At 41.0% G+C, this 22768-nt stretch overlaps 1 protein-coding gene across 1 annotated transcript in view; it reads left to right on the top strand.

Moving 5' to 3' along the window:
* Positions 1–42: 42 nt before the first annotated feature.
* LOC143497156 (uncharacterized) overlaps positions 43–22768 on the top strand; it is a gene marked incomplete at its 5' end in the record, with an annotated part of 28826 nt that continues 6100 nt past the window's right edge. The window contains 3 exon segments of the mRNA XM_076992956.1: positions 43–586; positions 8349–9555; positions 17998–19173. Of these exon segments, the coding sequence (XP_076849071.1) occupies positions 43–586; positions 8349–9555; positions 17998–19173 (2927 nt within the window).

Raw genomic sequence — 22768 nt, 5'->3', positions numbered from 1 at the left:
GGGAAGAGTTTTACTACACAGAGAAGTCTTCAACGGCACCAGCGCATTCACACAGGAGATAAGCCATATCACTGCTCAGAGTGTGGGAAGAGTTTTACCACACAGAGTAATCTCAACGTACACCAGCGCATTCACACAGGAGAGAAACCATATCACTGCTCAGAGTGTGGGAAGAGTTTTACTACACAGGGAAATCTCCAGAAACACCAGCGCATTCACACAGGAGAGAAGCCATATCACTGCTCAGAGTGTGGGAAGAGTTTTACTCAACAGAATAGTCTCAAAACACACCAGCGCATTCACACAGGAGAGAAGCCATATCACTGCTCAGAGTGTGGGAAGAGTTTTACTACACAGAGTCATCTCAACGAACACCAGCGCATTCACACAGGAGAGAAACCATATCACTGCTCAGAGTGTGGGAAGAGTTTTAATAAACAGAGTCATCTCAACGAACACCAGCGCATTCACACAGGAGAGAAGCCATATCACTGCTCAGAGTGTGGGAACAGTTTTACTACACAGGGAAATCTCCAGCAACACCAGCGCATTCACACAGGAGAGAAGCCATATCACTGCTCAGAGTGTGGGAACAGTTTTACTACACAGGGAAATCTTCAGCAACACCAGCACATTCACACAGGAGAGAAACCATATCACTGCTCAGAGTGTGGGAAGAGTTTTACTACACAGAGAAGTCTTCAACTGCACCAGTGCATTCACACAGGAGAGAAGCCATATCACTGCTCAGAGTGTGGGAAGAGTTTTACTACACAGAGTCATCTCAACGTACACCAGCGCATTCACACAGGAGAGAAACCATATCACTGCTCAGAGTGTGGGAACAGTTTTACTAAACAGAGTCATCTCAACGAACACCAGCGCATTCACACAGGAGAGAAGCCATATCACTGCTCAGAGTGTGGGAAGAGTTTTACTACACAGGGAAATCTCCAGCAACACCAGCGCATTCACACAGGAGAGAAGCCATATCACTGCTCAGAGTGTGGGAAGAGTTTTACTACACAGGGAAATCTCCAGCAACACCAGCGCATTCACACAGGAGAGAAGCCATATCACTGCTCACAGTGTGGGAAGAGTTTTATTAAACACAGTCATCTCCATGAACACCAGCACATTCACACAGGAGAGAAGCCATTTCACTGCTCAGAGTGTGGGAAGAGTTTTACTAATAGGGCTGGGTATTGATTCAAATGCCAAGAATCGATCCGATTCTGAAGATTAAGAATTGATTTATTTCGAGTTAATCCGATTTAATCGATTCAATCCAATTCGGGGTTTAGTGTTATTAAAAATGTATTTGAGCTGTTTCCTGACTGTGTACAGGAGCAACATGTTAAAACTAGTATTATATCGATATTAATCAGCAAATAGTTACTGGTAGTTGGTACAGGGTACCCGCGGGTCCTTAAAAAGTCTTAAATTTAGTTTTCCATATTCAAGGCCTAAAAATGTCTTAAAATGTCTGGAATTTTATGAGGGGAGGCATTAAATTATTATAAGTGTGTGTTGTTCAGTTGTTCTGGCGCGATGTGAACTTTGCCGAATCTAGCGCTAATGCAGAAAATAACCGCTCCAGGGTCCTAGTGCTAGATTCCTAGCGTTGGAGTATACGGCCTCAACAACGTCAACAATTTTCGTTCGCCACACCCCCCCCGGCACACACCTGCATCCCCAGTAATAGTATTATTTTTTCTTGTGAGAGGTATTAAAAAGGTCTTAAAAGTCATTGAATTTGAGATTTTAAAATGTCCAGATACCCTGTTGGTAGTTACTGATGGCTGGAAGACTGGTGAAAAGGTTATTCATAAATCTACCTTCAAGAAAGGTAATCCAGGACAATAAACAGAGGACATCTTTGAGGTGTCTATATCTGCAACAGTGGACTCCTACTGGGACACTAACCAGTGCATTATTATTATGATTGAAATAATTAAGAATTCACCTAAAAGCTGTTGCTACCAAATGCATTTTTATTTTAAAAGTGCTCACACTTAATAAACTGAAAGTATAAAATGTAAACGTGTATTTTTCTTTAAAGTGAGAACATTGATCTATATTACTGGATTGGACATCGCCTGTTGCCGCTATAGCTAGCAATGCGTCGCCCTCGGAGCCATTACTATTGAGTCATGTCAGCAAAGCAGTGTAGTTCCTATGCGGGATGTGCATCCATCTGTCACAAAAACAGTCCTAGCGCCCTTATTTCTTATTCGATTTTTATAAAATATGGCTTAAATTAAAGGTGAGAATATTGCCGATGTTGTGATATGTAAAACTTAAATAAAAAAAAATTTATAAGCAGTCTGGGAATTTTTCAATTTAGGTAAAATTTTAACAAAACCCTGCATAAAGCCCTTTTCTTTCACCTGGCTAAAACTAAATATAGATAAGTTTTAATTACGATCACAATTCTGATATTGAAAGTCAAATTTATGAGTTTATCTCTTTATTTGTCAACTCTACCCGTTACAGCTGTAGTTTTTGTCACGGTGAGGCGGCCCCCTACCGGCCGCCTCCGTCCACAGCGGCTGTTGTTGTTGTTGTTTGGTGAAGTCATCTGCGTCCCTCAGGTGGGCGGAGCCCGTGATCCGTCTCACCTGAGGGTTGTTTGTTTGCCTATATATGTCTTGTCTTTGTACCAGCCGGCTTGTTGGTTTTGAGTTTCTGCCGGTACGTGGGAATGAGGTGAACGAGGCTGTGATCGGAGAGCCCGAGAGCGGCGCGCGCAACAGCGTGATAGGCATTCTTGATGCTTGTGTAGCATTTGTCCAGCATGTTGCCTTCACGTGTAGCACATGTGATGTGTTGCCTGTACTTGGGCATCTCCTTCCTGAGGTTAGCGCTGTTAAAGTCCCCCAGGGTGATCAGCAGCCAGTCTGGATGATCTCTCTCTAGTTCCATTATCTGTTCAGATGAGTCTGGATGATCTCTCTCTAGTTCCATTATCTGTTCAGATGAGTCTGGATGATCTCTCTCTAGTTCCATTATCTGTTCAGATGAGTCTGGATGATCTCTCTCTAGTTCCATTATCTGTTCAGATGAGTCTGGATGATCTCTCTCTAGTTCCATTATCTGTTCAGATGAGTCTGGATGATCTCTCTCTAGTTCCATTATCTGTTCAGATGAGTCTGGATGATCTCTCTCTAGTTCCATTATCTGTTCAGATGAGTCTGGATGATCTCTCTCTAGTTCCATTATCTGTTCAGATGAGTCTGAATGATCTCTCTCTAGTTCCATTATCTGTTCAGATGAGTCTGGATGATCTCTCTCTAGTTCCATTATCTGTTCAGATGAGTCTGAATGATCTCTCTCTAGTTCCATTATCTGTTCGGCAAGCTGTTTCTGCGCGTCGCTGGTGCACGCACTCGGCGTAATGTACACGCCGGCCAGAACGAAGGAGCTGAACGCGCTGGGTTATATTGTTCAATAAGTTCACTAAGATAGTCTGGAGCTAAGCCATGCAGCGTTTTATATGTTAATAAAAGTATTTTATAGTCAATACGGAATCTAATTGGCAGCCAGTGTAATGACGATAGTACGGGACTAATGTGATCAAACTTTTTAGCTTTTGTTAAAACTCGTGCTGCTGCATTCTGAACCAGCTGGAGTTTGTTTATCGATTTACCAGAACATCCAGCTAGGAGACTGTTGCAATAATCTAAACGAGAGGATATGAATGCATGGATTAGTTTTTCTGCATCGCTAATATTTAATATGTTTCTAATTTTGACAATGTTGCGCAAGTGAAAGAACGCTACCCTAGTTATATTATTAATATGTGTATCGAAACATAATAAGAAACCCTTTATCTACAATTACTTCATCTCCTGGTTCAAGTAGGCTCAGAATGCCAGACTCTGTGGTAATTTCTTTATCTGAGATGGAGCCTGTGTACAGGCTGCTTTTACACAGCTTTTAGTGTGTCATCATCTTTAAATCCAGTGTAAAACATGATCAGTTTAGGCTCACACTGGAAGCGTTGTAGATGAAACCGCTCACTCTTGAGGTTTTCTTCCTCCAGATGGTCAATCTCCCTCTTTGCTGCATCAAGTTGTTCTTCTACAGACAGAGTTTCCTCCAGATAGTCATGATCACCCAGTGCCTCTATGACCTGCTTAGAACTGTGTTGGAGGAGAGACAAAAGAAAATGGGAATAAAAAAGCATTATTAGTAAGGTGATCTGTTTTTAAATTTACACAAACTACCTTTGACTTAAAGTGATTTGATAATAATGTTATGGATTACCAGACCTTACTTCATGCACTGCACCAACTTGTTATGTGCTTAGAACATTATTTTATATTGTAATGAGTAATACATTCATTGACAAATTAATTCATCATTTGCAGCTCTGTACGTATCTGGTAACTCACATTTCTTTCTCATGCAGATTTGTAATGTGCAATTCTTCCTCATCAAAGTCACAAGTTGAACTAAATAGTATCATCTTCCCATCACTAAATTACAGCCTGGCACTCAACAATGACCAACACAGTGTCAATACAGTGTCAACAGTTTGTGTAGTGTGTGGATACACTCCTTGAGGTATCATCTTCTCATCACTAAATTACAGCTGCCACACAACAACACAGCACATTTGGACTAAAATCACCAATTTATTGTCTAAAATTCCACCTTAAATGGTCCCACCATATTCCTGAAGCTGTGAATAAGAAAGCTAGAGTTGACTTCACCTCACCATTATCACATTAAATTCAAACTATAAGCAGGCATGTTTCGACATCAAGAGTTCTGGATGAATTTATCTCCATTAACTCCATAACTCTCCCTATTAATTACAACTAACACAGTTGTTGTGTTTCCACTGTATTTAACAGCCCTGTTTCAAACTATACAGCTTGCTGTAGTTTTATTTTCTGCAATAAAATAAAGCCAAACGGCGCATGTCTTCCTCTCAGACATTTCAATACTCCGGTGGTGTCTCTCTCTCTCCGTACTGTAAGGTGTCGACTCGAGGAGAGCGCTGAGTGGGCGGGGCCAGGCGGAGCCTACCTGCATGGTTGCTGAGCAACGTGACGGTGTAAACTAAAGACGAGAGGGGGCAGGTGCGCTGCTCCGTGCTGTGTGACTATTTTAAGCAAGTAGTGACAAATCTAGTGACTTTTTGTGGTGTTACTGGAGACTTTTGTAGACTCGGAGATGAACACACATGGTCTTCAGTTACTGTCCTCAGCGAGCAGCGGGTGCTGCCGTGAGCCCCGCCCACAACACTCACAATGCAGTCTGACAGTCAGAGCAGATCCACACCGCTCCACGTCCACGCTGCAAATGAACTGCGCATGCCCAAAGCCGCCGCTGATTGACCCCGCCCCGTATTTACAGAGCCGGATGTAAATATAAATGCGTCTTCAGTGTAATACAAAATAAATCACTGAATTTAACTCACACAGTCTCCGTCAGTCACTCTAACATATTTACGGTATTTTAATCATTTTTTCTCTCCCACAACGTTATTATTTTACGGTTTTATGCAAATTAGGCGATGACGCCAATTTGTGACTTTTAGGACAGCCTTACTGAGGAGTTGGTAACTTTTACGTTTTCTTGTAAACTTAAAAAACGTGTATTGTGTTATTTAAATAACATTTAAAGAACATTTTGATCTCTAAACGGTAGCAGTCTTAAGGGTGAATTTATTGGATTTCTATTTCCTGGTCGGAAAACGTAAGCGACACGTAGGAGGAGTTGGATTAGATGCAGCTCCGCCCCCTGGACGGACCAAAAGAAACTATGGACGGTGGGAGGAGTTGGATCTAGATCTAGCTCCACCCCCTGGACTTTTGCGGAAACTTGTTGGCAACGCTGCTCTTACAGACAGAGAAGAGACTTTGATGAATCCACGTACGCAGCAGTCGGTGTGTGCGGGAGAGTTAAAAAGATTGAGTATTAATCTTTTTACACGAGTATTGCTCCAAATCAATAGCAGCATTGGTATCGATATTTGGATCGATCCGCCCACCTCTACCTACCATCACCATCGGACATTACAGACCACAGATTTCCTTATTCTCAATATCAGCATCGGGCGTTTAGTGGAGTTGCGCCTATTGTCGTGTTGGTGTTTGGAAGTGTTGGACTACTGGTTGACCTGTAAGTACTTAACTTAGTAATACGTACCACTAACACCTTTTAACCACATCTTAACCACACTATTTTGTTCGTTCCGTTACCTCACGGTTGAATCTCGTGTCTTGACTAAGTTGGTGGAAAATTCAATGTGTTAAAGTGTTTTTATAATGGATGTTGTAGCGCTAACTAACCCAGCCAGATAACGTAGCTACTTATTTGATACTATACGAATATAATTATATTTGGTTCTTTTGTTTAGTAGCTCAGTGGTTCCTGTTACAAAGATAAAAGCTTATATGCTAGTTATGTTGTACGGTTTTATTACTGTAGCTTTAATGTACGAATTAATAGATTTTATGCTGTTATAGTGAATGTATTGTAATGTTACATACATTTGATTTAGTTTGGTTATTCATTGGAGTGTTTTTACGTTTACGTACTGTTTTACGTACAGTGCTGTGGTTCGGTCTAAATCCTGATTGGAACTTTTCATGGATACTATTTGATTGGAGATAATGGTATAACTGAATGTAAACTGCTTTTTTGTAGAATTTTAGAGATAAATGGGAGATTAGAAATTGGTCTATAGTTGGCTAGAATCTGCGGATCGAGATTCTGTTTTTTAATCAAGGGTCTAATTACGGCGCATTTTAATTGTTTGGGCACATATCCTAGGTTAAGGGAACTGTTAATCATATTAAGCAAGGGCCCTGTAATAGTTGGGAGTAGGTCTTTGAATAGACGGGTTGGAACTGGGTCTAATATACATGATGTAGGCTTAGACGAACGAATTAGTGTTGTGAGCTCTTTTTGTGATATAGGATCGAAGACATTTAGCTCAGTAATATTTTCGGATGCGTAGTTACTAATACCTATACTACTGGGGTTGGATTGGAGGTTAGGCTGTGATGTAGGCCTATTATGACTCTGTAGTCGGATAATATCTATGTTATTACTAAAAAAGTTTAAAAATTCATCACAAGTGTGTGTAAGTGTCGTATTAGAACTAGTGTCATTGATATTTCTTGTTAGTTTTGATACAGTCGCGAAGAGAAATCTAGGGTTATTTTTGTTGTTTTCTATTAGTGTCGAATAATATGAGGCTCTAGCTTTTATTAGGGCATGTTTATATTTGACTACGGCGTCTTTCCATGCGATTCTAAACACTTCTAGTGAGGTGGATATCCATTTGCGCTCCGCTGCTCGAGCTGCCTGTTTTAGAAGACGAGTGTGGTCGTCATACCATGGTGCAAGCTTTTTCTCCCTAATTAATTTAGTTTTAACTGGAGCTACACTGTAGAACATATTCCACAAATATTCTATTTGCAAGCAAACAACGTTATTTTCAAACGAAAACAGTGACTTACAAATACAAAATGCGATAGTTGTAAATTCATATGTGACGTTCAAGCAAATGCACAGCAACTTTCTAATACATCACACTACACGCACAAATACGTACGTACAATATATGTCCTTTGTGGATCATGTGACTTTTTGCACACTTTTAACAGGAGTGCTTTCTAAAGAGGCCAACATCATTTTTACCTTTAATCAACCTGGAAACATGGCACAATGAGTAATCGTGTGCACAGGTGAATTTTCTGTGATATGTTGGTGCTGCCCATAGATTAACTCTCTGATGCACAATAACTAAAAAGATCAAATCACACTGCTGGAACTCATAAGGAGCTTCAACAGACCAAAGCAGCTCTGCAGCACCATGAGAGAGAAAGGAAGGAAAAGAACAACTTTGAAAATAAAGTTGATGAACCATACAAAATAAAAGTCCCTATAGACTGGCACATAGAGTGACACTGAACCAAACAGAGAGAGACACGTATCACAACAACAAATGCTTGCATTTTAGTGAAGTAAGGAAGCCTAGCACTGTCTCCTGATGGTCTTTAGCATGAATGTCTTTAGAATTAATGTCTTTAGCATTATGCAGAGCCCAAATGGTTCTTTGTCATGATTGCAAATTCATTGTGAGAAGAAGATGAAATAATGTCTTTTTCCTCTAGGAATTAATGCTATCCACTTTCCTCAACAGGTAAACTTTACCTACATAAACACATTTATCTGTGAGGAGTATGTCAGACTGCTGAAATCAGTAAACATGGAAAAGGAGAAAAGCTACAACTGCTTAGAGTGTGGGAAGAATTTTACTAAACAAAGTGATCTCCAGAAACACCAGCGCATTCACACAGGAGAGAAGCTATATTACTGCTCAGAGTGTGGGAAGAGTTTTACTACACAGAGAAGTCTTCAACGGCACCAGCGCATTCACACAGGAGATAAGCCATATCACTGCTCAGAGTGTGGGAAGAGTTTTACCACACAGAGTAATCTCAACGTACACCAGCGCATTCACACAGGAGAGAAACCATATCACTGCTCAGAGTGTGGGAAGAGTTTTACTACACAGGGAAATCTCCAGAAACACCAGCGCATTCACACAGGAGAGAAGCCATATCACTGCTCAGAGTGTGGGAAGAGTTTTACTCAACAGAATAGTCTCAAAACACACCAGCGCATTCACACAGGAGAGAAGCCATATCACTGCTCAGAGTGTGGGAAGAGTTTTACTACACAGAGTCATCTCAACGAACACCAGCGCATTCACACAGGAGAGAAACCATATCACTGCTCAGAGTGTGGGAAGAGTTTTAATAAACAGAGTCATCTCAACGAACACCAGCGCATTCACACAGGAGAGAAGCCATATCACTGCTCAGAGTGTGGGAACAGTTTTACTACACAGGGAAATCTCCAGCAACACCAGCGCATTCACACAGGAGAGAAGCCATATCACTGCTCAGAGTGTGGGAACAGTTTTACTACACAGGGAAATCTTCAGCAACACCAGCACATTCACACAGGAGAGAAACCATATCACTGCTCAGAGTGTGGGAAGAGTTTTACTACACAGAGAAGTCTTCAACTGCACCAGTGCATTCACACAGGAGAGAAGCCATATCACTGCTCAGAGTGTGGGAAGAGTTTTACTACACAGAGTCATCTCAACGTACACCAGCGCATTCACACAGGAGAGAAACCATATCACTGCTCAGAGTGTGGGAACAGTTTTACTAAACAGAGTCATCTCAACGAACACCAGCGCATTCACACAGGAGAGAAGCCATATCACTGCTCAGAGTGTGGGAAGAGTTTTACTACACAGGGAAATCTCCAGCAACACCAGCGCATTCACACAGGAGAGAAGCCATATCACTGCTCAGAGTGTGGGAAGAGTTTTACTACACAGGGAAATCTCCAGCAACACCAGCGCATTCACACAGGAGAGAAGCCATATCACTGCTCACAGTGTGGGAAGAGTTTTATTAAACACAGTCATCTCCATGAACACCAGCACATTCACACAGGAGAGAAGCCATTTCACTGCTCAGAGTGTGGGAAGAGTTTTACTAATAGGGCTGGGTATTGATTCAAATGCCAAGAATCGATCCGATTCTGAAGATTAAGAATTGATTTATTTCGAGTTAATCCGATTTAATCGATTCAATCCAATTCGGGGTTTAGTGTTATTAAAAATGTATTTGAGCTGTTTCCTGACTGTGTACAGGAGCAACATGTTAAAACTAGTATTATATCGATATTAATCAGCAAATAGTTACTGGTAGTTGGTACAGGGTACCCGCGGGTCCTTAAAAAGTCTTAAATTTAGTTTTCCATATTCAAGGCCTAAAAATGTCTTAAAATGTCTGGAATTTTATGAGGGGAGGCATTAAATTATTATAAGTGTGTGTTGTTCAGTTGTTCTGGCGCGATGTGAACTTTGCCGAATCTAGCGCTAATGCAGAAAATAACCGCTCCAGGGTCCTAGTGCTAGATTCCTAGCGTTGGAGTATACGGCCTCAACAACGTCAACAATTTTCGTTCGCCACACCCCCCCCGGCACACACCTGCATCCCCAGTAATAGTATTATTTTTTCTTGTGAGAGGTATTAAAAAGGTCTTAAAAGTCATTGAATTTGAGATTTTAAAATGTCCAGATACCCTGTTGGTAGTTACTGATGGCTGGAAGACTGGTGAAAAGGTTATTCATAAATCTACCTTCAAGAAAGGTAATCCAGGACAATAAACAGAGGACATCTTTGAGGTGTCTATATCTGCAACAGTGGACTCCTACTGGGACACTAACCAGTGCATTATTATTATGATTGAAATAATTAAGAATTCACCTAAAAGCTGTTGCTACCAAATGCATTTTTATTTTAAAAGTGCTCACACTTAATAAACTGAAAGTATAAAATGTAAACGTGTATTTTTCTTTAAAGTGAGAACATTGATCTATATTACTGGATTGGACATCGCCTGTTGCCGCTATAGCTAGCAATGCGTCGCCCTCGGAGCCATTACTATTGAGTCATGTCAGCAAAGCAGTGTAGTTCCTATGCGGGATGTGCATCCATCTGTCACAAAAACAGTCCTAGCGCCCTTATTTCTTATTCGATTTTTATAAAATATGGCTTAAATTAAAGGTGAGAATATTGCCGATGTTGTGATATGTAAAACTTAAATAAAAAAAAATTTATAAGCAGTCTGGGAATTTTTCAATTTAGGTAAAATTTTAACAAAACCCTGCATAAAGCCCTTTTCTTTCACCTGGCTAAAACTAAATATAGATAAGTTTTAATTACGATCACAATTCTGATATTGAAAGTCAAATTTATGAGTTTATCTCTTTATTTGTCAACTCTACCCGTTACAGCTGTAGTTTTTGTCACGGTGAGGCGGCCCCCTACCGGCCGCCTCCGTCCACAGCGGCTGTTGTTGTTGTTGTTTGGTGAAGTCATCTGCGTCCCTCAGGTGGGCGGAGCCCGTGATCCGTCTCACCTGAGGGTTGTTTGTTTGCCTATATATGTCTTGTCTTTGTACCAGCCGGCTTGTTGGTTTTGAGTTTCTGCCGGTACGTGGGAATGAGGTGAACGAGGCTGTGATCGGAGAGCCCGAGAGCGGCGCGCGCAACAGCGTGATAGGCATTCTTGATGCTTGTGTAGCATTTGTCCAGCATGTTGCCTTCACGTGTAGCACATGTGATGTGTTGCCTGTACTTGGGCATCTCCTTCCTGAGGTTAGCGCTGTTAAAGTCCCCCAGGGTGATCAGCAGCCAGTCTGGATGATCTCTCTCTAGTTCCATTATCTGTTCAGATGAGTCTGGATGATCTCTCTCTAGTTCCATTATCTGTTCAGATGAGTCTGGATGATCTCTCTCTAGTTCCATTATCTGTTCAGATGAGTCTGGATGATCTCTCTCTAGTTCCATTATCTGTTCAGATGAGTCTGGATGATCTCTCTCTAGTTTCATTATCTGTTCAGATGAGTCTGGATGATCTCTCTCTAGTTCCATTATCTGTTCAGATTAGGGGTGCACGATATGGACTAGAATTACGATGTGCGATAACATTGTTGGATATTCCGATATCGATGTGAACCACGATAAATTAAGATTAAAATACAGAGATGTAGTGTCTCTCTGAACAGCAGCACGTTAATTCGTTTTTTTTACTGTGTAATGAATCCAGAATAATTCCAAATATTTTGCAGGTTTATTCAACAATAGATTCAATCTAGGTTTATACTTTCACGAGTGACCGTAGCGCGACTCCGCACACCTCGCGTAACCTCCGCGAACGACGGAAGCATTTAATCTTGCCGTGTCACATTCTTTGCAGTGTTGTCCGAAACGATATGTAGGCCTAGTAGTATAGAAAAAACACCCCTCAAATACAGGGGAATGAACATTTACCTGACCAATTTTAATGTTGCTTTGTGTATCAGGTTTGAAAAGTGCTGGAATTTAGGCTAAAGTACTTGAAATTGTAACTACTTCGTTTCACAACAAATATCTGTCTGACTGAACAGTTCTCTTGTAATTACATTAACAAATACGAGCCTCTTGTAATTCCAGGACGAAACATGAAAGAACGTGAAGACGTTAAGATTGGGCGTTTTGAAAATAAACAAGCATTAAATAATGTGATAAAAAAAAGCGAATTATTTCGAATCATTTAGAGTATATGTATAAATATTTAACTCAATTAAGTTTAACGAGCTGGAAATTATTGAAATGGACCTTGAAAGTGACGTACAAGTGCTTTAATTCCACCTTGTATAGGTGTATGAACCCGGCAAACATGACTATTCTCATTGCGCTGAGACGCGGCGCGCGCGAACTTACAAAATTCGAGAGGTGCACGACCTCGTGAATCGACAGCGCGCGAGACCATCGCGCACGGGCGAAGCCACCGTGATTACGTTATTTTCGCCTTGCGGACCCTCGCGCTGCGTCAAGTGTAAACCAGGCTTAAACCAAATCGCCTGTCTGATGAGCGTGTTCACCTCACTCTGCCTCTTGCCTACTTACGTCACGTGATCATAGTGTGCAGCGCGAATAGCTCCCTCTATTGCTGGACGAGGATAATGCAATTTGAGTTTGCTGTTATTCAAGGAGTTATCGTGGCTCTTTCGATGTGTTTATCGTGAAACTTCACATCGCGATAACGATAAAAATACGATTCATCGTGCAGCCCTAGTTCAGATGAGTCTGGATGATCTCTCTCTAGTTCCATTATCTGTTCAGATGAGTCTGGATGATCTCTCTCTAGTTCCATTATCTGTTCAGATGAGTCTGGATGATCTCTCTCTAGTTCCATTATCTGTTCAGATGAGTCTGGATGATCTCTCTCTAGTTCCATTATCTGTTCAGATGAGTCTGGATGATCTCTCTCTAGTTCCATTATCTGTTCAGATGAGTCTGGATGATCTCTCTCTAGTTCCATTATCTGTTCAGATGAGTCTGGATGATCTCTCTCTAGTTCCATTATCTGTTCGGCAAGCTGTTTCTGCGCGTCGCTGGTGCACGCACTCGGCGTAATGTACACGCCGGCCAGAACGAAGGAGCTGAACGCGCTGGGTTATATTGTTCAATAAGTTCACTAAGATAGTCTGGAGCTAAGCCATGCAGCGTTTTATATGTTAATAAAAGTATTTTATAGTCAATACGGAATCTAATTGGCAGCCAGTGTAATGACGATAGTACGGGACTAATGTGATCAAACTTTTTAGCTTTTGTTAAAACTCGTGCTGCTGCATTCTGAACCAGCTGGAGTTTGTTTATCGATTTACCAGAACATCCAGCTAGGAGACTGTTGCAATAATCTAAACGAGAGGATATGAATGCATGGATTAGTTTTTCTGCATCGCTAATATTTAATATGTTTCTAATTTTGACAATGTTGCGCAAGTGAAAGAACGCTACCCTAGTTATATTATTAATATGTGTATCGAAACATAATAAGAAACCCTTTATCTACAATTACTTCATCTCCTGGTTCAAGTAGGCTCAGAATGCCAGACTCTGTGGTAATTTCTTTATCTGAGATGGAGCCTGTGTACAGGCTGCTTTTACACAGCTTTTAGTGTGTCATCATCTTTAAATCCAGTGTAAAACATGATCAGTTTAGGCTCACACTGGAAGCGTTGTAGATGAAACCGCTCACTCTTGAGGTTTTCTTCCTCCAGATGGTCAATCTCCCTCTTTGCTGCATCAAGTTGTTCTTCTACAGACAGAGTCTCCTCCAGATAGTCATGATCACCCAGTGCCTCTATGACCTGCTTAGAACTGTGTTGGAGGAGAGACAAAAGAAAATGGGAATAAAAAAGCATTATTAGTAAGGTGATCTGTTTTTAAATTTACACAAACTACCTTTGACTTAAAGTGATTTGATAATAATGTTATGGATTACCAGACCTTACTTCATGCACTGCACCAACTTGTTATGTGCTTAGAACATTATTTTATATTGTAATGAGTAATACATTCATTGACAAATTAATTCATCATTTGCAGCTCTGTACGTATCTGGTAACTCACATTTCTTTCTCATGCAGATTTGTAATGTGCAATTCTTCCTCATCAAAGTCACAAGTTGAACTAAATAGTATCATCTTCCCATCACTAAATTACAGCCTGGCACTCAACAATGACCAACACAGTGTCAATACAGTGTCAACAGTTTGTGTAGTGTGTGGATACACTCCTTGAGGTATCATCTTCTCATCACTAAATTACAGCTGCCACACAACAACACAGCACATTTGGACTAAAATCACCAATTTATTGTCTAAAATTCCACCTTAAATGGTCCCACCATATTCCTGAAGCTGTGAATAAGAAAGCTAGAGTTGACTTCACCTCACCATTATCACATTAAATTCAAACTATAAGCAGGCATGTTTCGACATCAAGAGTTCTGGATGAATTTATCTCCATTAACTCCATAACTCTCCCTATTAATTACAACTAACACAGTTGTTGTGTTTCCACTGTATTTAACAGCCCTGTTTCAAACTATACAGCTTGCTGTAGTTTTATTTTCTGCAATAAAATAAAGCCAAACGGCGCATGTCTTCCTCTCAGACATTTCAATACTCCGGTGGTGTCTCTCTCTCTCCGTACTGTAAGGTGTCGACTCGAGGAGAGCGCTGAGTGGGCGGGGCCAGGCGGAGCCTACCTGCATGGTTGCTGAGCAACGTGACGGTGTAAACTAAAGACGAGAGGGGGCGGGTGCGCTGCTCCGTGCTGTGTGACTATTTTAAGCAAGTAGTGACAAATCTAGTGACTTTTTGTGGTGTTACTGGAGACTTTTGTAGACTCGGAGATGAACACACATGGTCTTCAGTTACTGTCCTCAGCGAGCAGCGGGTGCTGCCGTGAGCCCCGCCCACAACACTCACAATGCAGTCTGACAGTCAGAGCAGATCCACACCGCTCCACGTCCACGCTGCAAATGAACTGCGCATGCCCAAAGCCGCCGCTGATTGACCCCGCCCCGTATTTACAGAGCCGGATGTAAATATAAATGCGTCTTCAGTGTAATACAAAATAAATCACTGAATTTAACTCACACAGTCTCCGTCAGTCACTCTAACATATTTACGGTATTTTAATCATTTTTTCTCTCCCACAACGTTATTATTTTACGGTTTTATGCAAATTAGGCGATGACGCCAATTTGTGACTTTTAGGACAGCCTTACTGAGGAGTTGGTAACTTTTACGTTTTCTTGTAAACTTAAAAAACGTGTATTGTGTTATTTAAATAACATTTAAAGAACATTTTGATCTCTAAACGGTAGCAGTCTTAAGGGTGAATTTATTGGATTTCTATTTCCTGGTCGGAAAACGTAAGCGACACGTAGGAGGAGTTGGATTAGATGCAGCTCCGCCCCCTGGACGGACCAAAAGAAACTATGGACGGTGGGAGGAGTTGGATCTAGATCTAGCTCCACCCCCTGGACTTTTGCGGAAACTTGTTGGCAACGCTGCTCTTACAGACAGAGAAGAGACTTTGATGAATCCACGTACGCAGCAGTCGGTGTGTGCGGGAGAGTTAAAAAGATTGAGTATTAATCCTTTTACACGAGTATTGCTCCAAATCAATAGCAGCGTTGGTATCGATATTTGGATCGATCCGCCCACCTCTACCTACCATCACCATCGGACATTACAGACCACAGATTTCCTTATTCTCAATATCAGCATCGGGCGTTTAGTGGAGTTGCGCCTATTGTCGTGTTGGTGTTTGGAAGTGTTGGACTACTGGTTGACCTGTAAGTACTTAACTTAGTAATACGTACCACTAACACCTTTTAACCACATCTTAACCACACTATTTTGTTCGTTCCGTTACCTCACGGTTGAATCTCGTGTCTTGACTAAGTTGGTGGAAAATTCAATGTGTTAAAGTGTTTTTATAATGGATGTTGTAGCGCTAACTAACCCAGCCAGATAACGTAGCTACTTATTTGATACTATACGAATATAATTTATATTTGGTTCTTTTGTTTAGTAGCTCAGTGGTTCCTGTTACAAAGATAAAAGCTTATATGCTAGTTATGTTGTACGGTTTTATTACTGTAGCTTTAATGTACGAATTAATAGATTTTATGCTGTTATAGTGAATGTATTGTAATGTTACATACATTTGATTTAGTTTGGTTATTCATTGGAGTGTTTTTACGTTTACGTACTGTTTTACGTACAGTGCTGTGGTTCGGTCTAAATCCTGATTGGAACTTTTCATGGATACTATTTGATTGGAGATAATGGTATAACTGAATGTAAACTGCTTTTTTGTAGAATTTTAGAGATAAATGGGAGATTAGAAATTGGTCTATAGTTGGCTAGAATCTGCGGATCGAGATTCTGTTTTTTAATCAAGGGTCTAATTACGGCGCATTTTAATTGTTTGGGCACATATCCTAGGTTAAGGGAACTGTTAATCATATTAAGCAAGGGCCCTGTAATAGTTGGGAGTAGGTCTTTGAATAGACGGGTTGGAACTGGGTCTAATATACATGATGTAGGCTTAGACGAACGAATTAGTGTTGTGAGCTCTTTTTGTGATATAGGATCGAAGACATTTAGCTCAGTAATATTTTCGGATGCGTAGTTACTAATACCTATACTACTGGGGTTGGATTGGAGGTTAGGCTGTGATGTAGGCCTATTATGACTCTGTAGTCGGATAATATCTATGTTATTACTAAAAAAGTTTAAAAATTCATCACAAGTGTGTGTAAGTGTCGTATTAGAACTAGTGTCATTGATATTTCTTGTTAGTTTTGATACAGTCGCGAAGAGAAATCTAGGGTTATTTTTGTTGTTTTCTATTAGTGTCGAATAATATGAGGCTCTAGCTTTTATTAGGGCATGTTTATATTTGACTACGGCGTCTTTCCATGCGATTCTAAACACTTCTAGTGAGGTGGATATCCATTTGCGCTCCGCTGCTCGAGCTGCCTGTTTTAGAAGACGAGTGTGGTCGTCATACCATGGTGCAAGCTTTTTCTCCCTAATTAATTTAGTTTTAACTGGAGCTACACTGTAGAACATATTCCACAAATATTCTATTTGCAAGCAAACAACGTTATTTTCAAACGAAAACAGTGACTTACAAATACAAAATGCGATAGTTGTAAATTCATATGTGACGTTCAAGCAAATGCACAGCAACTTTCTAATACATCACACTACACGCACAAATACGTACGTACAATATATGTCCTTTGTGGATCATGTGACTTTTTGCACACTTTTAACAGGAGTGCTTTCTAAAGAGGCCAACATCATTTTTACCTTTAATCAACCTGGAAACATGGCACAATGAGTAATCGTGTGCACAGGTGAATTTTCTGTGATATGTTGGTGCTGCCCATAGATTAACTCTCTGATGCACAATAACTAAAAAGATCAAATCACACTGCTGGAACTCATAAGGAGCTTCAACAGACCAAAGCAGCTCTGCAGCACCATGAGAGAGAAAGGAAGGAAAAGAACAACTTTGAAAATAAAGTTGATGAACCATACAAAATAAAAGTCCCTATAGACTGGCACATAGAGTGACACTGAACCAAACAGAGAGAGACACGTATCACAACAACAAATGCTTGCATTTTAGTGAAGTAAGGAAGCCTAGCACTGTCTCCTGATGGTCTTTAGCATGAATGTCTTTAGAATTAATGTCTTTAGCATTATGCAGAGCCCAAATGGTTCTTTGTCATGATTGCAAATTCATTGTGAGAAGAAGATGAAATAATGTCTTTTTCCTCTAGGAATTAATGCTATCCACTTTCCTCAACAGGTAAACTTTACCTACATAAACACATTTATCTGTGAGGAGTATGTCAGACTGCTGAAATCAGTAAACATGGAAAAGGAGAAAAGCTACAACTGCTTAGAGTGTGGGAAGAATTTTACTAAACAAAGTGATCTCCAGAAACACCAGCGCATTCACACAGGAGAGAAGCTATATTACTGCTCAGAGTGTGGGAAGAGTTTTACTACACAGAGAAGTCTTCAACGGCACCAGCGCATTCACACAGGAGATAAGCCATATCACTGCTCAGAGTGTGGGAAGAGTTTTACCACACAGAGTAATCTCAACGTACACCAGCGCATTCACACAGGAGAGAAACCATATCACTGCTCAGAGTGTGGGAAGAGTTTTACTACACAGGGAAATCTCCAGAAACACCAGCGCATTCACACAGGAGAGAAGCCATATCACTGCTCAGAGTGTGGGAAGAGTTTTACTCAACAGAATAGTCTCAAAACACACCAGCGCATTCACACAGGAGAGAAGCCATATCACTGCTCAGAGTGTGGGAAGAGTTTTACTACACAGAGTCATCTCAACGAACACCAGCGCATTCACACAGGAGAGAAACCATATCACTGCTCAGAGTGTGGGAAGAGTTTTAATAAACAGAGTCATCTCAACGAACACCAGCGCATTCACACAGGAGAGAAGCCATATCACTGCTCAGAGTGTGGGAACAGTTTTACTACACAGGGAAATCTCCAGCAACACCAGCGCATTCACACAGGAGAGAAGCCATATCACTGCTCAGAGTGTGGGAACAGTTTTACTACACAGGGAAATCTTCAGCAACACCAGCACATTCACACAGGAGAGAAACCATATCACTGCTCAGAGTGTGGGAAGAGTTTTACTACACAGAGAAGTCTTCAACTGCACCAGTGCATTCACACAGGAGAGAAGCCATATCACTGCTCAGAGTGTGGGAAGAGTTTTACTACACAGAGTCATCTCAACGTACACCAGCGCATTCACACAGGAGAGAAACCATATCACTGCTCAGAGTGTGGGAACAGTTTTACTAAACAGAGTCATCTCAACGAACACCAGCGCATTCACACAGGAGAGAAGCCATATCACTGCTCAGAGTGTGGGAAGAGTTTTACTACACAGGGAAATCTCCAGCAACACCAGCGCATTCACACAGGAGAGAAGCCATATCACTGCTCAGAGTGTGGGAAGAGTTTTACTACACAGGGAAATCTCCAGCAACACCAGCGCATTCACACAGGAGAGAAGCCATATCACTGCTCACAGTGTGGGAAGAGTTTTATTAAACACAGTCATCTCCATGAACACCAGCACATTCACACAGGAGAGAAGCCATTTCACTGCTCAGAGTGTGGGAAGAGTTTTACTAATAGGGCTGGGTATTGATTCAAATGCCAAGAATCGATCCGATTCTGAAGATTAAGAATTGATTTATTTCGAGTTAATCCGATTTAATCGATTCAATCCAATTCGGGGTTTAGTGTTATTAAAAATGTATTTGAGCTGTTTCCTGACTGTGTACAGGAGCAACATGTTAAAACTAGTATTATATCGATATTAATCAGCAAATAGTTACTGGTAGTTGGTACAGGGTACCCGCGGGTCCTTAAAAAGTCTTAAATTTAGTTTTCCATATTCAAGGCCTAAAAATGTCTTAAAATGTCTGGAATTTTATGAGGGGAGGCATTAAATTATTATAAGTGTGTGTTGTTCAGTTGTTCTGGCGCGATGTGAACTTTGCCGAATCTAGCGCTAATGCAGAAAATAACCGCTCCAGGGTCCTAGTGCTAGATTCCTAGCGTTGGAGTATACGGCCTCAACAACGTCAACAATTTTCGTTCGCCACACCCCCCCCCCCGGCACACACCTGCATCCCCAGTAATAGTATTATTTTTTCTTGTGAGAGGTATTAAAAAGGTCTTAAAAGTCATTGAATTTGAGATTTTAAAATGTCCAGATACCCTGTTGGTAGTTACTGATGGCTGGAAGACTGGTGAAATGGTTATTCATAAATCTACCTTCAAGAAAGGTAATCCAGGACAATAAACAGAGGACATCTTTGAGGTGTCTATATCTGCAACAGTGGACTCCTACTGGGACACTAACCAGTGCATTATTATTATGATTGAAATAATTAAGAATTCACCTAAAAGCTGTTGCTACCAAATGCATTTTTATTTTAAAAGTGCTCACACTTAATAAACTGAAAGTATAAAATGTAAACGTGTATTTTTCTTTAAAGTGAGAACATTGATCTATATTACTGGATTGGACATCGCCTGTTGCCGCTATAGCTAGCAATGCGTCGCCCTCGGAGCCATTACTATTGAGTCATGTCAGCAAAGCAGTGTAGTTCCTATGCGGGATGTGCATCCATCTGTCACAAAAACAGTCCTAGCGCCCTTATTTCTTATTCGATTTTTATAAAATATGGCTTAAATTAAAGGTGAGAATATTGCCGATGTTGTGATATGTAAAACTTAAATTAAAAAAAATTTATAAGCAGTCTGGGAATTTTTCAATTTAGGTAAAATTTTAACAAAACCCTGCATAAAGCCCTTTTCTTTCACCTGGCTAAAACTAAATATAGATAAGTTTTAATTACGATCACAATTCTGATATTGAAAGTCAAATTTATGAGTTTATCTCTTTATTTGTCAACTCTACCCGTTACAGCTGTAGTTTTTGTCACGGTGAGGCGGCCCCCTACCGGCCGCCTCCGTCCACAGCGGCTGTTGTTGTTGTTGTTTGGTGAAGTCATCTGCGTCCCTCAGGTGGGCGGAGCCCGTGATCCGTCTCACCTGAGGGTCGTTTGTTTGCCTATATATGTCTTGTCTTTGTACCAGCCGGCTTGTTGGTTTTGAGTTTCTGCCGGTACGTGGGAATGAGGTGAACGAGGCTGTGATTGGAGAGCCCGAGAGCGGCGCGCGCAACAGCGTGATAGGCATTCTTGATGCTTGTGTAGCATTTGTCCAGCATGTTGCCTTCACGTGTAGCACATGTGATGTGTTGCCTGTACTTGGGCATCTCCTTCCTGAGGTTAGCGCTGTTAAAGTCCCCCAGGGTGATCAGCAGCCAGTCTGGATGATCTCTCTCTAGTTCCATTATCTGTTCAGATGAGTCTGGATGATCTCTCTCTAGTTCCATTATCTGTTCAGATGAGTCTGGATGATCTCTCTCTAGTTCCATTATCTGTTCAGATGAGTCTGGATGATCTCTCTCTAGTTCCATTATCTGTTCAGATGAGTCTGGATGATCTCTCTCTAGTTTCATTATCTGTTCAGATGAGTCTGGATGATCTCTCTCTAGTTCCATTATCTGTTCAGATTAGGGGTGCACGATATGGACTAGAATTACGATGTGCGATAACATTGTTGGATATTCCGATATCGATGTGAACCACGATAAATTAAGATTAAAATACAGAGATGTAGTGTCTCTCTGAACAGCAGCACGTTAATTCGTTTTTTTTACTGTGTAATGAATCCAGAATAATTCCAAATATTTTGCAGGTTTATTCAACAATAGATTCAATCTAGGTTTATACTTTCACGAGTGACCGTAGCGCGACTCCGCACACCTCGCGTAACCTCCGCGAACGACGGAAGCATTTAATCTTGCCGTGTCACATTCTTTGCAGTGTTGTCCGAAACGATATGTAGGCCTAGTAGTATAGAAAAAACACCCCTCAAATACAGGGGAATGAACATTTACCTGACCAATTTTAATGTTGCTTTGTGTATCAGGTTTGAAAAGTGCTGGAATTTAGGCTAAAGTACTTGAAATTGTAACTACTTCGTTTCACAACAAATATCTGTCTGACTGAACAGTTCTCTTGTAATTACATTAACAAATACGAGCCTCTTGTAATTCCAGGACGAAACATGAAAGAACGTGAAGACGTTAAGATTGGGCGTTTTGAAAATAAACAAGCATTAAATAATGTGATAAAAAAAAGCGAATTATTTCGAATCATTTAGAGTATATGTATAAATATTTAACTCAATTAAGTTTAACGAGCTGGAAATTATTGAAATGGACCTTGAAAGTGACGTACAAGTGCTTTAATTCCACCTTGTATAGGTGTATGAACCCGGCAAACATGACTATTCTCATTGCGCTGAGACGCGGCGCGCGCGAACTTACAAAATTCGAGAGGTGCACGACCTCGTGAATCGACAGCGCGCGAGACCATCGCGCACGGGCGAAGCCACCGTGATTACGTTATTTTCGCCTTGCGGACCCTCGCGCTGCGTCAAGTGTAAACCAGGCTTAAACCAAATCGCCTGTCTGATGAGCGTGTTCACCTCACTCTGCCTCTTGCCTACTTACGTCACGTGATCATAGTGTGCAGCGCGAATAGCTCCCTCTATTGCTGGACGAGGATAATGCAATTTGAGTTTGCTGTTATTCAAGGAGTTATCGTGGCTCTTTCGATGTGTTTATCGTGAAACTTCACATCGCGATAACGATAAAAATACGATTCATCGTGCAGCCCTAGTTCAGATGAGTCTGGATGATCTCTCTCTAGTTCCATTATCTGTTCAGATGAGTCTGGATGATCTCTCTCTAGTTCCATTATCTGTTCAGATGAGTCTGGATGATCTCTCTCTAGTTCCATTATCTGTTCAGATGAGTCTGGATGATCTCTCTCTAGTTCCATTATCTGTTCAGATGAGTCTGGATGATCTCTCTCTAGTTCCATTATCTGTTCAGATGAGTCTGGATGATCTCTCTCTAGTTCCATTATCTGTTCAGATGAGTCTGGATGATCTCTCTCTAGTTCCATTATCTGTTCGGCAAGCTGTTTCTGCGCGTCGCTGGTGCACGCACTCGGCGTAATGTACACGCCGGCCAGAACGAAGGAGCTGAACGCGCTGGGTTATATTGTTCAATAAGTTCACTAAGATAGTCTGGAGCTAAGCCATGCAGCGTTTTATATGTTAATAAAAGTATTTTATAGTCAATACGGAA

Source organism: Brachyhypopomus gauderio, unplaced genomic scaffold, assembly GCF_052324685.1.
Source record: "Brachyhypopomus gauderio isolate BG-103 unplaced genomic scaffold, BGAUD_0.2 sc101, whole genome shotgun sequence".
NCBI classification, from domain to species: Eukaryota; Metazoa; Chordata; class Actinopteri; order Gymnotiformes; family Hypopomidae; genus Brachyhypopomus; species Brachyhypopomus gauderio.
This window is presented reverse-complemented; position numbering and strand designations above follow the sequence as displayed.